The sequence below is a fragment of the Epinephelus lanceolatus genome, chromosome 3 (assembly GCF_041903045.1).
Source record: "Epinephelus lanceolatus isolate andai-2023 chromosome 3, ASM4190304v1, whole genome shotgun sequence".
Lineage (NCBI taxonomy): Eukaryota > Metazoa > Chordata > Actinopteri > Perciformes > Serranidae > Epinephelus > Epinephelus lanceolatus.
In genome coordinates this window covers 32,493,258-32,507,595 of record NC_135736.1, presented here as the reverse complement: position 1 = coordinate 32,507,595, position 14,338 = coordinate 32,493,258, and the positions used below count along the sequence as shown (strand labels likewise).

Sequence of the window (14,338 nt, the reverse complement as noted above, 5' to 3'; positions counted from 1 at the left end):
CACACACAGGTAGTGTTTTTATCCACTGTTGATATAAAAACATTGGAGCAGCAGGTAAATAAAGTGACAGCAAGCGGGATAGCTGAGAAACAATCTTGCCTTTGCCTGAAAGCTGCAAACTGTTTTGTAAAAGGCAGAGTGACCCAGACAACCTTTATTCTGCTCAGGCGACATAGCGACGCTGCGATTCAAAGATATACTGTAATAGATAATCTGTTTGCATTTAGAGTCTTGTCGCTTATGTTTACTAAAAGCCAACAGCTTTCCTCTCAATCTCCCCCATCTGGGCTCAACATATCAGGGAAATCCCTAATGCCTAACTGATGGTTATCGGCCTCGTGTATGGATTTGTGAACCACTCCACAATTATATTCCATGGAACAAACCAAAAAGAGAAAAAGAGAAATCAGAGCCACGAGTCATTAGTCATGAGTGATTATGGCTGTGGTGCTGTGACTGCACCATTATTACTTGGCATTGACCCCAGTTGCTCAGATTGGCATGAACAAACTGAGTGGAAATTTCAGCTTAGCACCGACTAAAACACACTTATTTAGCCACAGTAACTTTCCCCGTGCTGGCAAATCAAGAAAACAAAACACAGAACAAAGGCTCAGTGGTTGGCCATTATTTCCCTATCCTGGTCTATTTTCTACTGTAAGCGCTCTGAAAAATCTCCTGTTTTGTTGTTAAAAACAAATCTGTTGTCTTTTTGTTTTGATGATGACACATCATTAGGGACAAAGGTACAGTACATCCATTATCTGGGAAATCTTGTATTGTTGGTTGATTGTAATGTCTCACATTGCTCCTGCCAGCCGCAGTAAATTAGCCGCTGCTGTACGAGCTCAGGGGTGATCTCAGTTTTGAAAGGGAAGCTCTGCATGTCCTCTGCCTCTGCAACTCCACCCACATTCCCTTTTCCCTTCTTTCTCTCTCCTTGAATTTTCCCAGAGGCAAAGGCCCCCTGAAGAACTCCTCAGATGTGATCAACGCGGCTAAGAAGATTGCAGAGGCTGGCTCCAGGATGGACAAATTGGCCCGCGCTGTTGCAGATCAGGTAGCTCTGCGTCTGTGTCTGTCACTGTCATTTCTGTCATTATACTTCCCATCATTCTGAAACTGTCTCTCACTGTGTGATAGTGGCTGGCGGCGATGCAAAGTTTTAGATGGAGTAAGTGGGCATGGCCATTGGAAATCTTTAATGTGGGCACTGACAAGCCCAGCTGGAGCAGTGGGCTGTGTTGCTGCATGACTCTATCTCCCAGTGGGGCCAACACTGAGAGAGCAAGACAGCAGAACCAAGTTGTGTCTCTAATATAATTAGCTCCCAACCGAGGTGTTGCATTCATTATCAGATGAGTACCTCTCTAAAACATGCTGACAGACCATTTTCAATATCTAATCAATCAGTGCTGTGCCGAGGGAAGACGGGAGTGAAAAGAAATAGGTGTGTACGCCGTGTATGTGTGCATACAGCAAATGAAGTGGGAGGTATTTCAGAATGCAGCACTCCAGGTAATGCATAATGTTCTTCTCCATTTCATCTGTCTCTAATAAGCAGTGAGAATAAACTTAGGCACAAGACTCACTGATTTATTAAGGCAGCCTGTTGTCATTGTAATTGCAACTGCTGTTAGCTAGCAAACCCTTGGAATAATTATTGTTGGTTTCAGTATCACACGCTGGGCCTCCTTCCAGTGCTGCTTAGCTGAAGAAATGTTGGAGCTCACATCAAAATTCAGAATCACAATCACATCTTTTTCTGAAGTCCTCAGACTCACATGAGGCCTGCACACATGATCGCCAGCAAGGCTGCTGTACCTTTAGTTTCATGAGCCAAATTTCAAACAACTCGCCATATTTAGTGTTTTAAAATGCAGTGGAAATCTTTTCTGTTATGTAAATGAGTATGGACACCCATGCAATATTGATATCTGGAAAGCACTTGATGAGTCATACCTCTGTAAAGGCTGCACAGTCCCCTTTTTTGGCCACTTTTGGGCAGTTCACCAAGCTCTAAACACAACATTGACATATAACACCACCTTATAAAGTTGATATAGCAAACAATGGCTTATTTACACATCCAGCAGATACAGAGCAATGTAAGTCCAATATTCACTCTCCTTTCAGCTGTGTTTGGCCGCCAACTCCTGAGAAAAGAGAAAACTCGGTGACTTTGTCTGTCTGTGGTTTGGTGCCGGTCAGGCAGCGTACACTTGGTTAATCAGAGCCTTTTTTATCTGCAAACAGTGCAATGAGAGCCGTGAGACTGAATGAAAACAGTATAGTTGCAGGCCATAAAGCCAAAACCATTAATGAAAGTTGCTAAAGTCATAGAGTGAATGAAAATAATGGGTGTAGCTACTATGATGTCACTCATTGGTTTGTTGACTCTCGTTTTGCAGCCTTGAGTTTGGCATTTTGGTCTTCGCCATCTTGTTTTTTGGAGTCAGAAGTACAATATTTGGGCAAGAGGGTGTAACTGTAGAGAAGTAAGGGATGAATCTAAGCCCCTTTTTCACTGCCTGTTGAAGGTGCAGATGTCGTGCCATTGTTCTGCCTTGACATTCTTTGTAAAAGGTACAACTGTGGAAGAAGGGGACGGCCTTAAGGTAGTAAAAGTGCCAAATTTACATCTGTGTAAAAGGAACAGCCGGCCAGATGGGACCTTGGACTTGGTCGGTATGAAGTTTTGACAGTGTTATATGTGCACGACCCACTGTGCGGAAATTTAAAAAGCAGCTGAAAGCAGTTAGCAGCTAACTCAAAGTTGCAGGTTGTATAACTAAAACCATTAATGCAAGATGCTTAATTCATTAACCGTATAAAAATAATGGACGTAGTTACTGTGACCCATTGGTTTGTCGACTTCCATTTTGAAGCATCAAGTTTGGCATTTTGTTTGTCGCCATCTTGGTTTTTTTGGAGCCAGAAGAGACCTTATTTGGACGAGACGGTGGATCTGACTTATAGACTGTGGTGAGGCCTGTCAGTCAAGCAGCCCCGCCCTTAATTATGCATAACTTTAAGCCTTAATAAAATCTGAACGGGTGAGTGATATAAAAAAATAACCTCCTGTCTAGTTGTTATCAATGTTAAAATAAGCTATAGAGACCAGAACTGTTTTTTGGACCAGGCTGTAAACATGTTTTTTTCAGCTGTTAAATTTGGCATTTTAACTTGGTGATCTACGGGGTTTGACTGGCTTTTGGAGCCAGCCTCAATTGCAGAGTTTGGATATTCTATAACTATTCAGAAATTTCCGGGATAAAAAACAATATATAGACTCATACAGAAGTAATCCTTCTCAATCATCATTTATGACCCACTAGTGTGCGGTGATGTATTTGTCTCATTTTCTTCTTATTACTGTGTTCATAATGTTTATGAGCGTGTACCCCCACAGCGCTCAGGGGAGGTTGGCGCTTTATAAAGCCCTAGCGACTAGGTGCAAGACTGTAAGCAGCAGGCGTTCAAGAGGCACAGCGTGGAAGAAACGCAAATATAGCGAGGCAAAACAGCAAATGAGAGCAACTCTGGGGTTGCCTTTCCCTTTCTCTGACGTGTGTTAAAACACAATAACTGACAATCCTGCATAGTTTACCTTTAACGCAAGAAACAGAAAATTTTAATTTTCATCTGGATCCAAATTGCTCAAAATTCAGGTGCATTGGCCAGGAAGTTTTTCATTCAGTGTGAAAAATTTGTGAATTTGGACAAAGACCGGGTTCTACATCAGAAAAATGAACACTTATTCCTTTTGAGATTTCCTGCGTACTGAAAAAGACGTTGAAGAAAACTGAAAATAAATAAATAACCTGCATTGCAGTCAGAATAACCCTTAACACAGCATAGAAAAAAGTAAATTTTCAAAGCTTTCATGACTATTTCCTGTGAAGGTATTTCATACTTTAATTTATTATTGAACTTTTTTAATATAATTTCACATTCATTCAGGAGGCGTGATCCTATCCAGGGTGGTGAATGTTCATAATCAAAGGATCATGCAGAGGTTATATTCAGCACATACAAAAGCTCAGGGTGCCGTATACTAGTATAAAATATGAATATTTCTTACACCCTGTGCCTTCTTGTGACAGTTAGCGGCTTCACAACAATGTATGGGCAAGCCTTCTGCTGTTTGCACGGTGCAGATCGCCTGTCAGTTTGAGCGGCCGTAGAGTCTGCTAAGCTTTCAACTGACCAGAAGGCATCTTTAGTCAAAGCTGGCACTGTTCTCCTCATGTGACACCGTCCTGCTCTCCGGAGCATATTGCACTACAGAACAAAGTTTCAGGCCATGAATGCATAAGTCTGTCTGTCATGCGGTAATTACCACAAACAGAGAGAGGAGAAGCAACAGTTTTAATCTGTACGTGCCTTGTTGATAAACATTTATGCATGTTTCCATGTGTGAGAACATTTGTCTCAAGGAAGCAGGTCTCAGTGTGCATCACGGCTTGTGTACGTCGGTTAGGGCTGGGATCTGGGACTGAGATGACAAAGTAAGCATGAACTTGCATTTGTGTGCTTATGTATTCATTTCTTGGCTTGTGGGCTGCCGAGTGATGATCAGTGTTTAACAGGGTTTAGGTGGGAGTGAATCTGTCACATGGCAAATCACTGGCAGAGTCTGTGTCTGAATCAACAGTTGCTGTAATGAAAAGAGCAGGTGGCTTGCCATTTTTAATTCTCACTTAAATGGTTTCTAGACCAGTGTTTACTGAATATTCAAAGCCTTCTGTTACACTTCCAGAGACATCAGAGCTATGTTCAGGAAATAAAGAGAGGCTTGAGGACATTTTCATTTCCAACATGTATTTAGTATAAAAGTGTTTTCATGTGAGGCTTTCGGGGCATCTGCTTGCCATGCCAGTGAGTGCATGGAATGAGTTATTAAAAGTTAAAAAAGCAAAAGTTTGCTTTTATGAAGCATCTTAATGGAATTACACAACAGATAACATCCTTGATTATTTGTCTTTATTCCGCATGAGGAAAACAAGTATTTTGCATTCACACATTATGGTAGGTAACCTGTGTTTGCTGAGAGCACTGTGGCTTGACGGTAAGAATAAAGGCTGCTCCGCTGCTTTCAGACAGGTCCCTTAAGTAGCAAACCTTGTCGCCATGACTCCACATCAGCCCTATTGATGAACACGTGTGAAGCAAAAGGCAATTCTGCGTGGAACGGTGGAAGGACGGCAAGCTCTTTCATAGTCATTTAAGCACAGCGCTTGACGTAGAAAAACCCCTCGAGGCAACTCACCCCATTTCACTCCAGCAATGCCTTTTTTTCTACTCTATTTCTCCCACTCCATTTTCCTTACTCTGTTTCATTCTTTAAGTATGCCTCCTACAGACACAAGCTAGCTGCTGTAGGAAAGGGGGGAGCTGTACAAACATTATGCGCTCCTGTTCTAAGACATGCATCGATCATTAAGTGCTATGAACAGCAATGACTCGTGACTCTATGTATCACTGTGCCTGAGACAGGCAGCTTCTGAATGCAATACCATCTAGCTTTACATTTGACTGTGCAGGCGGAGTTAATGTCTGTACAATCATGTTGTTATGTGAAGGTATTGTAGAGTACAGAGTATTTTTACATTACGTTCTTCAAACAGGAGTCAGTACAGTAATTCTTAAGAAGGTAAGAGTTCAGCTATATCAACTAGTATGTCTAGAATGCCATTATGAGTATATTAAATGGCTGTATTTGTTGTTATGCAGCAACAGAGGAAGTCAGCTGATTTAACATTTCTATACAGAGAAGGAACTGTCTGTGTAGGGAGGTTGGCTAAGGTGGGGGATGGGTCAAACACAGGACTTTCACCCAGAAGACCGGCATTTGTGTCCCTTTTGAAACCAAAAGGCAACACTGACTTATTTTGAAGTCTCCCTCCACTCAAAAATATGTTTTTCCTCTGTTTATGTCCCCTAAAATGTGTGACCTTGACTGTACTGACATGTGTCTATGCAAAGTTTATCACTAAACAGGTGTTTTCGCATTCCTCTCCTGAAGGAAAATATGAGATGTAAACATCTGCCGGGCAAGCTAGCTGAGGTACGTCACTAAAACCAAAGCCAATCGCTGTCTAACATGGGAAACACTTTAGGAAGGGGGAACGGACTTAAACACCATACTGGCAAAGACACCTAAAACCTTCAGCACAGAGCAGACTTGTCAGAGAGTGAGAGTTTGCATTGGCACAGTCAAAGTTTTTTACAGCAAACATGGTAGAGGGAGCAGTTTTTAGATGTAAACCTGATCCTTGAGCTTCCCAAAACCACATCATAGCAAATATGGTATGTTTCATAACCACTAACACTGCGTCAGCCAGTCGGTTCTCAGGCCACTGCCAGTTAGCATACAAGCTAATAAGCTAACAAACAACCTAAATAAAAGATGCTAACCACACTTAGCATTCTGATATGTATGCTATTTGCCAATTTTGGTACAAACAGACTCCCCATCTGTGTCTAGGTCTGACTGAGGCTCAGACATGTATGGCTTAATCTCTATTAAGTTTCCTCTGACACTAATGTTAGCCATCTTCATGTGCACTACTCTTTAACTGGTCAGCCTAGCAAGAGCAGCGCTGGAGTAAACAGAAACTTACTGCGAGCAAATTTCTCACTGAGGGAGAAAGAGTAGATCTGCTTCGAGACCCTTTTCAGAGTTTTTTAAACTATGATGTGGGAAAACCAAGTTAAACAAAATGTTAGTATTAGTTTAAGTATTTCTACATATTTTAAATGATGTCTGAAGAGGGAAGTTAAGTATGCGATTTAAGTGACTAGTGCCACGACGAACACCATGTAACATACTTATTTTAAGCCAAACCGGGATGTTTTCTCTGAACCCAACCACAAAGTCTTTGGGCCCAAACCTAATGACACTGCTCCTGATACCAACAGCCATATCTATGCTTCTGAAAACCACAAATAACACCCATTCAATCAAGTGATGACATTTAAAATGGGTGATTCTTGGGGGATATTTTTAGACATGGATTAATAACATTTGGTGCACTAGTCAGTATTTACAGAAGCAGGATGGTAAATGTGAGGTTGACTCAAAATAAACCACAGCAACCGTTTTTACTGTACTAGAGGAACATGTGGCCCAGTCTAACTGTAGCTTACTGATGTGTTTTTAGTGGCTCTTTAAGTCAGTGGTGGAGTAAGTTATATCAGGATGTGGCCACACAGATAAACTTGTTAGTGAGATCAATTCATTGTTGGTTTTGTTTTTTTAATATGATTTGTCGACAGTAAGAAACATAGTTTGTTTTGTAATGCTGTAATTGCTTTCCCTGGTTTATTTACTCGTCCTTACCTTCAAGAGTACTTTCCTTTTGCATTGCATTCATGTGAACTCTCAGTTCGAGCGTTGAGAAGTGTTGACGGGCTTAAATAACTTAGAAGTGTCAAGTTATTTTTTCTAAATGCTGCTAAACACATGCAAGTTTGACACTAAGTATTCAGACCCACAGGTTTCACTTTAGTCGTCTCAGCGGAAGGTTCTGTCGCATCGAGTACTGAACAACAAGAGCAGAGCTCCTGTCGCCTCCACTCTGACAGCAGTGAAACCAAGTGTGACTGATGTGTAATTAAAAGGCTTCTCCATAAAAAAAAACAAAAACTACAGTTTAACGGGAGCTGACTAGAGAGGAGTCATTACTAACCATCTTCAAAAATTAATGCTGTAGCTGAGTGAAAATCTTGTACCTCTGAATTGTTTCAGGAAGGAAGAAAAACTGACCAAAATACATATTTCAGTTCATTATGGGATGAAGATTTTTTTCTGCTTTAAATCTATTATCATTTCTTATGATATGTCACTGTCTCACCTAATCATGTCTTTAAATTAAAAAAATATTATGAGCATTTCTAAATGAAATGGAACTGTGGGACATTCACAGTCTAAGTAATGTAAACATTTTTGGAACTACAGCTCCCATAATGCTTCAGGGGATGTTGATATAGATTCAGTGGGTAACACATAACATGCAACTTGATCCCCATAGCACATAATATATTTCAATACAATTTGCCAATTGCCATCATTAATAGTACGTAATATGATGATCAGGAGAACTCTGGAGTTCTAAGTTTTTAGTTTCTAAGTGGATTTATTGGATGTTAAATCGTGATGAGAGTAAATGCCAGGGATAATCGGAAAATGCGAGTCACTCTGAGCTAAAAATATGTGTATTATCTGTGTTCAGTTTTGAGTTATGACTCTGAAGCCCCTCTTCCACTGGACAAAAAACCTAATAACATCTGGCTTTTGTCTTTGCGCTGCACTGAGTCAATGGGCTCTAGTTTCGCAGACCGGGCGAGGCGGGGGTGCAGTGCACCTGCACTTCGCCAACTGGGTGTGGCCAGGCGGATTTTGTAAGTTTGGCACACCATGCCCGCTGGCGCAACTACTCCTCTTTCCCACCTCTGTCCCTCCTACCGGCGCAAGTCGGAAAGAGGGAGGAGAGAAGGCGTGGAGTGGGTTTTACACACACCACACCAATCAAATGAGCCCCTCTCCTCGGCCTTAAATGCACTGCGCGAAGGTGTAATGAGAGTTTACTCAATTCGCCATGGCAGAAGAGAGCAACAGCGTCAGACGGCCAAACTCCTCCCAGGAGGAAACTGATGTTTTGGTCCAGGAGGTCTGCTCGCAGTGTCCGAATATACAGAACTGCGAGCAGACCTCCACGGGCTGATGATGCAAAGGTAGCCTGGGAGGAGGTTACCACAATTGTAAATCAATGATGCGTTTCTCTCGTGCGCGCGCTCTCTCTCTCTCTCCCGCAGTCTCACTCTGTTTCTTTTCTTTTGACTTTTCTAAGATGACAGATGCTGAATATATACTCCCTATTGGATGCTGTGGCTGTTTGTGGTTGGCTGAGAGGAATGTGAAGTCATTAGTTTGCAGGCTGTGTTAATCAAATCAGGTTCGGTTTCCATTACGCGTGCCAAATGGTGCCAATCCCCTTTGATCTGACATCAGATGTGACGGGACAGTCGATATAGAGATACATTTATGTGCTGATTGCAGATAGTTGCATTGAATAGTGGTTTTGTGGCTATTTATTGCATTGTGTGCCTGATATTCTGGAAACCTGCCTGTGAGGTTTTGGTGACGTGTGCGCACTGTCCGCCGGTCAGCCAAACTTCGGCTTACACCGGCTGCGCTCCGCCTGCGCTGACAGTAGACCTGGTTTAAGATGGTGAGCTTTTAGCGCACCTTCGGCGAAGCCTTTTGACACGAAACTGTCACTGCGCCAAGCTGGATCTGTCGACACCTCCCACTGCTGCGCCGCCACACCCATCTCAGCGCACCTCGGTCTGCCAAACTACCAAACTGAGCGCGCCTCGGGTTGCGCTGCTTGAAACTAGCTCTGCGCAGGGTTCGCCACCCTGCGCCACCTGCGCTGCGCCGGGAAACTAGAGCCCAATATGTTGCTACAGCAGGGGTGTCAAATATACGGTCCGTGGGCCAGAACCGGCCCGCCAAAGGGTGAAATCCAGCCCACTACATGCTGGCTTCAGGAGCAAGGAAAACAATGCCTTGCCTACATGTAAATTTCTGCTCCAGAGGCTCTGATATATCTATGAATACTTACTGTGACCATGTTGAAAGATATTGAACATTGTGCAAAATATTGTCAATCAGCAGCTTCAACTCAACTCATCTTTATTTATATAGCCCTTTAAAACAGCCACGGCTGAAACAAAGTGCTGTACATAAATAGACAAAGCAACACAGGGACATAAAATAATTAACAGGAAATAAATACTAAAATAATTGTTTATTGTTTTTAAAATAATTTAAAAACAATAAAACAATAAATAAAACAAACCATAAAACACTAAAACAGAAACAGAGTCTCATGCGGAGTTGAAAGCCAAGGAATAAAAATGGGTTTTTAGACGAGCTTCAGTTCAAAAGAATCTGTATCATGAAATGTATGGATAAATGCACATGTAATGACAGTGAGTCTGACTGAATGTGGAAAAACTGAGACATACTACTGAAATTGCACTTATTTTTCTTAAGACATATCAGGCTGTTCATCTGTTTTGTGAAAGGATGAATGTCTTAAGAATGTATTTGCAATTCTTTACACAAAAAAGAAAGATATTGGAGCTGATGGTACTTATAGGTTCTTGTGCAATGGTTTTATTGGACTGACCCATCTGAGATCAAATTGGGCTGTATGTGGCCCATGGATTAAAAAGAGTTTGACACCCCTGCGCTACAGAGTTTGAAAGAGAGACTGAATGAGTAAGAGATATTGGAAAAAGTTACCAGCAGAATATTTTCACTGGGCTCAATGCTGCTCTCCACTGTCAACTAAGATCTACTGGCAATGGGAAAGGAGTCTCTCACCTACTTTTAGTAGGCATTACCACTGTTAAAAAATCTGATATATGCCCTAATTTTGGTGGGAGAACGGTATGAAAGGGAATACAATCTTTAACGGCAAACGTGGCAAATTAAGGTACTGTAAAACCTTCAGCCAAGGGCATAGAACCACCATATATGCACCAATTTGTGCCTTCTCTGCATCGATTTATGATGTAAATGTCTTTAATTTAGTCCAAATAAAGGTCCTCTGTTATTTTCCTGTTTTGACTGGGGGGTTGGGATGAATGCAGATGTTCAAACATTGAGGTGGACATCCCCACTTTGTCCCCCCCAGCCCCACCCCACCCCGAAATCCATTCCTTGAGCTCTGTGTCACAGCCTCTGCAGCAGCTCCAGTTGTTGGCCAAACACCTAACTACTGACTGTTGTTTTCAGAACACCAACGTCCCATTCACCTCACACAGTATCCCCCCCCCCCACCTTCCTAAGTAAACAGTTCGGAGCCACTGAGTTCAAGGTCACCTGTCAATAAAGGCCGTCTCAAACACCTACTATGCCTATGCTATTATTTTCCATTCATAATGCCTCAGAAAAACATAAGAGAAAATAAATATTTCATGTTCTCACACCACACACTGACTGTCCACTGATCTGTATGTTTCAACATGACAGGTTGCAGCAACAGCTTCCAATGTAATGCTAATACGGCAGATTACAGATTCAAATAAAATCATTTTTCAAAAACAACAGGATGTTTGAGAAATTTACATGAACGAGAACACCAGGTCACTTTGGCTGTTCTGCTAGTTAATGGTAATCCATGTTCCCTCTTCTGTTGAGTATCATAACTTGCACTATGCCAGATTGTTGAATATAACAGGAGGAAGAGGGAAAACAAGAACATTAGGTAGACACTTAAATATAATAAGTGGTTTCAGTATGTGCTAGAACACAGTGGTGCTCAGTCTTTGGTGGAGATGCCAGAGTCTGGATGAGCAAATAGAAAGATTACCAGCTTTCCTGAAGTAACTGACAGATGACAGCTTACCATCAGAGGGACTGTAGTTGTCCACTCAGCTAGAAGGCATATTGTGTAACTGTGTGTAACATCCTCTATTTGAATCTGTCAGTATGTCTCTATGTCATCCTCCTCTCCCTCAAACATCCTCTACTACTATACTATTGAATATGCAATGGAGAAGAAATAATATAGAAAAGTGCTGTGATTAAAGAGAAGACGGCCGAAGAGGTGAGGTTGAAAATAAAATAACCGCCTTACTATTTTTTACGCCTTGAATAATTTAGGGAAAGGTCAGTCTCAGCCTGCTTATAAATGCAGCATCAGTGTGAGGTGTGACTTGTGTTTTGACAGACTGCCACACTCTGATAGTGTGTTGCCCTCGTCTCAGCACCGGAGTTCACATCATCTTCCTGAATTATCCATCGGGAGCACGTTTCGTTCGTTTTTGGGCCCAATTATGTGGAAAACAACGGGGAGAAAAAAAATCTCACCTGTTTCTCTGCTGGACTGAACATAAAATATTCCTGAATTGCTGAGAGCAGCACCGAGGTCAGGGGGAGTTTCAGAAAGGCCGAGTAAAGTCAGGCAGTAACCCACAGTTTCCTCACCAGTCTGTAATGGACGCTGTTTTGCTAGGAAGGACAGAGAGAGATAAAGAGAGCTTCAATGGGCCTGGCAAAGTAATGGGCCATACAGTTTATTTACATCAACAGGGAATCTGTGGAAGAAATGGACTATTAGTCAACTGTACAATGGGGAACAATTGTGTCATGTCTGCATCAAACTTGCCTGAGGCAGCAGTGTGTGTGTGTGTGTGTGTGTGTGTGTGTGTGTGTGTGTGTGCCAGCAGTGTGAAGTGCAGTTAGCAGTGATGCTAGCCAGGACTGGCGGTGCAGTGATAATGCCCGGGGAGAAGCTTCCCTCTGCCTCACTGGCTGCTCTATGAGCTAGTTGCTCCATTCTGCATTCAGAGGAAGTTGGATGCTGGTGGCAGCTCGGCTCTTATTTACTGCGTTACTCAAACTCCTCCTCTGATAGTGGCCATAACTATAAATGCAAATATGCCTCGAATTGCTCTTTGCGGTTATATTTGTAGGTTGAAGAAACAAACATTTCATTTCATCTCCAAAGACTCGCCATTTGTGAGGATCAGTGAAGGGCACTTGTGGCCAATCAATAGTATCTGTCTTAGCACGAGAGGCCTTTTCTCACTGAGCACGAGAGAAGATGGGCGGCCATGAAAGCTCCAAGTCCTGGAGGGGGTATATTCATATCACAGCTCGATGTTTAACTTGCCATCCCCCTCTACCCGAGCCCACAAGACAAGGAAATGAGCTGTGCATTTCCCCACACAGTGCCACTGAATGTCCTAGTTAGGACCGTTTAATATTAATGGCGAGAAGAAAGGTGTTGCTACAAAATGATGCTCACAGTGTTTAAGCAGCTGATGCAGTGTTCTTAACCCACTGGGAGCTTAGTGGGCCATAGCTGACTCCTGGAAGGTTTCCAGATGGAATAATAGGGGCAAACTGTGTGATAGTAGGAGACCTGAGGAGGCTGTCCTCGTATTCCCTGTTGGTCCATTTGCTGCACTGTATGATTGGTTTCATCGCAGTTGAAGTAGCACAAAGGCCAGCAGGACCAGGTCAGAACTTCTGGTTTAAAACAAAAAAAAAAAAAAAAAAAAAGAGGGATGAGAAGAAGAAGAGAAAGGACACAGAGAAAGCTTGGCTGCTGGGGAGGCAAGTCTTTATGTGTTTTATGTGTATTATGTTCATTCATTGCTGATTGATCTGTTTTATTCCTGGGCAACACGCTGTGACAAACTGGTTTTATGTGAAATGAATGTGTTTGACACCCTGCAGTGTATCTCAACTTGCCTTTGAAGCTCTGGCTCTCAACAAACCACTGCTAAAGCAAAAAAAAAAAAAAATGTTGAACAACATCCAGGCTCAGTGCACAAAAATGTAATTAGCGACACAGAATGCTGGAACCGTACTGTTTTGGTAAGGATTGTTGCTCTTGGTTCCCCTGCTTTAAAACGCCCAGAACATCAGAGACCGTGATTCCAAAAACAATCCAATTTGGTAAAGAATTCACATCTCAAACCTGTTTGGGGAAAAACATATGCCATTTAGAACCAGATGGTGTTTCTGTAATAAGCAGCTCTAGATTTTGCCAGTAATGCCTGAAATAAGGCCAAGAATATTTTTTCCGCCAAATTCTTTGGCTCTGTGACAAATCCCGTGCCTTGATGACTTCATTTTCTGTCATGATATCATTTTGCATCCTTTCTGTCAGCTAGCCGACTATTGGCCCTTTGTTCAGATGATCCAGGTTTAACCTCAGGCAGAGCAGGGACCTCCTGGATTTCCCAGCATTACAGCATTTCACAGCGTAACGTGGTGAAAATCCAAAACAGTTTGGCCGTGGTCCTCAATTTGAGAAAAAATTAACCAGTGACATGCGAACAGGAAGTGAGATGTCATGACTGTCAATAACTCCTAAATTAAGACATCCTGAAATATTAGAGACTGTGTGGCTCAGTACAAATGGATTACACGTTCGTTATCGTCTCAACCTTGATGGATTATGAAGTCAGACTTATATACAGTACAGGCCAAAAGTTTGGACACACCTTCTCATTCAATGCGTTTTCTTTATTTTCATTACTATTTACATTGTAGATTCTCACTGAAGGCATCAAAACTATGAATGAACACATGTGGAGTTATGTACTTAACAAAAAAAGGTGAAATAACTGAAAACATGTTTTATATTCTAGTTTCTTCAAAATAGCCACCCTTTGCTCTGATTACTGCTTTGCACACTCTTGGCATTCTCTCCATGAGCTTCAAGAGGTAGTCACCTGAAATGGTTTCCACTTCACAGGTGTGCCTTATCAGGGTTAATTAGTGGAATTTCTTGCTTTATCAATG

At 42.1% G+C, this 14,338-nt stretch overlaps 1 protein-coding gene across 1 annotated transcript in view; it reads left to right on the top strand.

Annotated features, from left to right (window-relative positions):
- The window catches only part of ctnna2 (catenin (cadherin-associated protein), alpha 2), a 536,848-nt gene that overhangs the window by 508,337 nt on the left and 14,173 nt on the right, over positions 1-14,338 (top strand). The window contains exon 16 of the mRNA XM_033623313.2: positions 955-1,060. Coding sequence (XP_033479204.1) covers positions 955-1,060 — 106 coding nt within the window. The remainder of the gene's footprint in view (positions 1-954; positions 1,061-14,338) is intronic.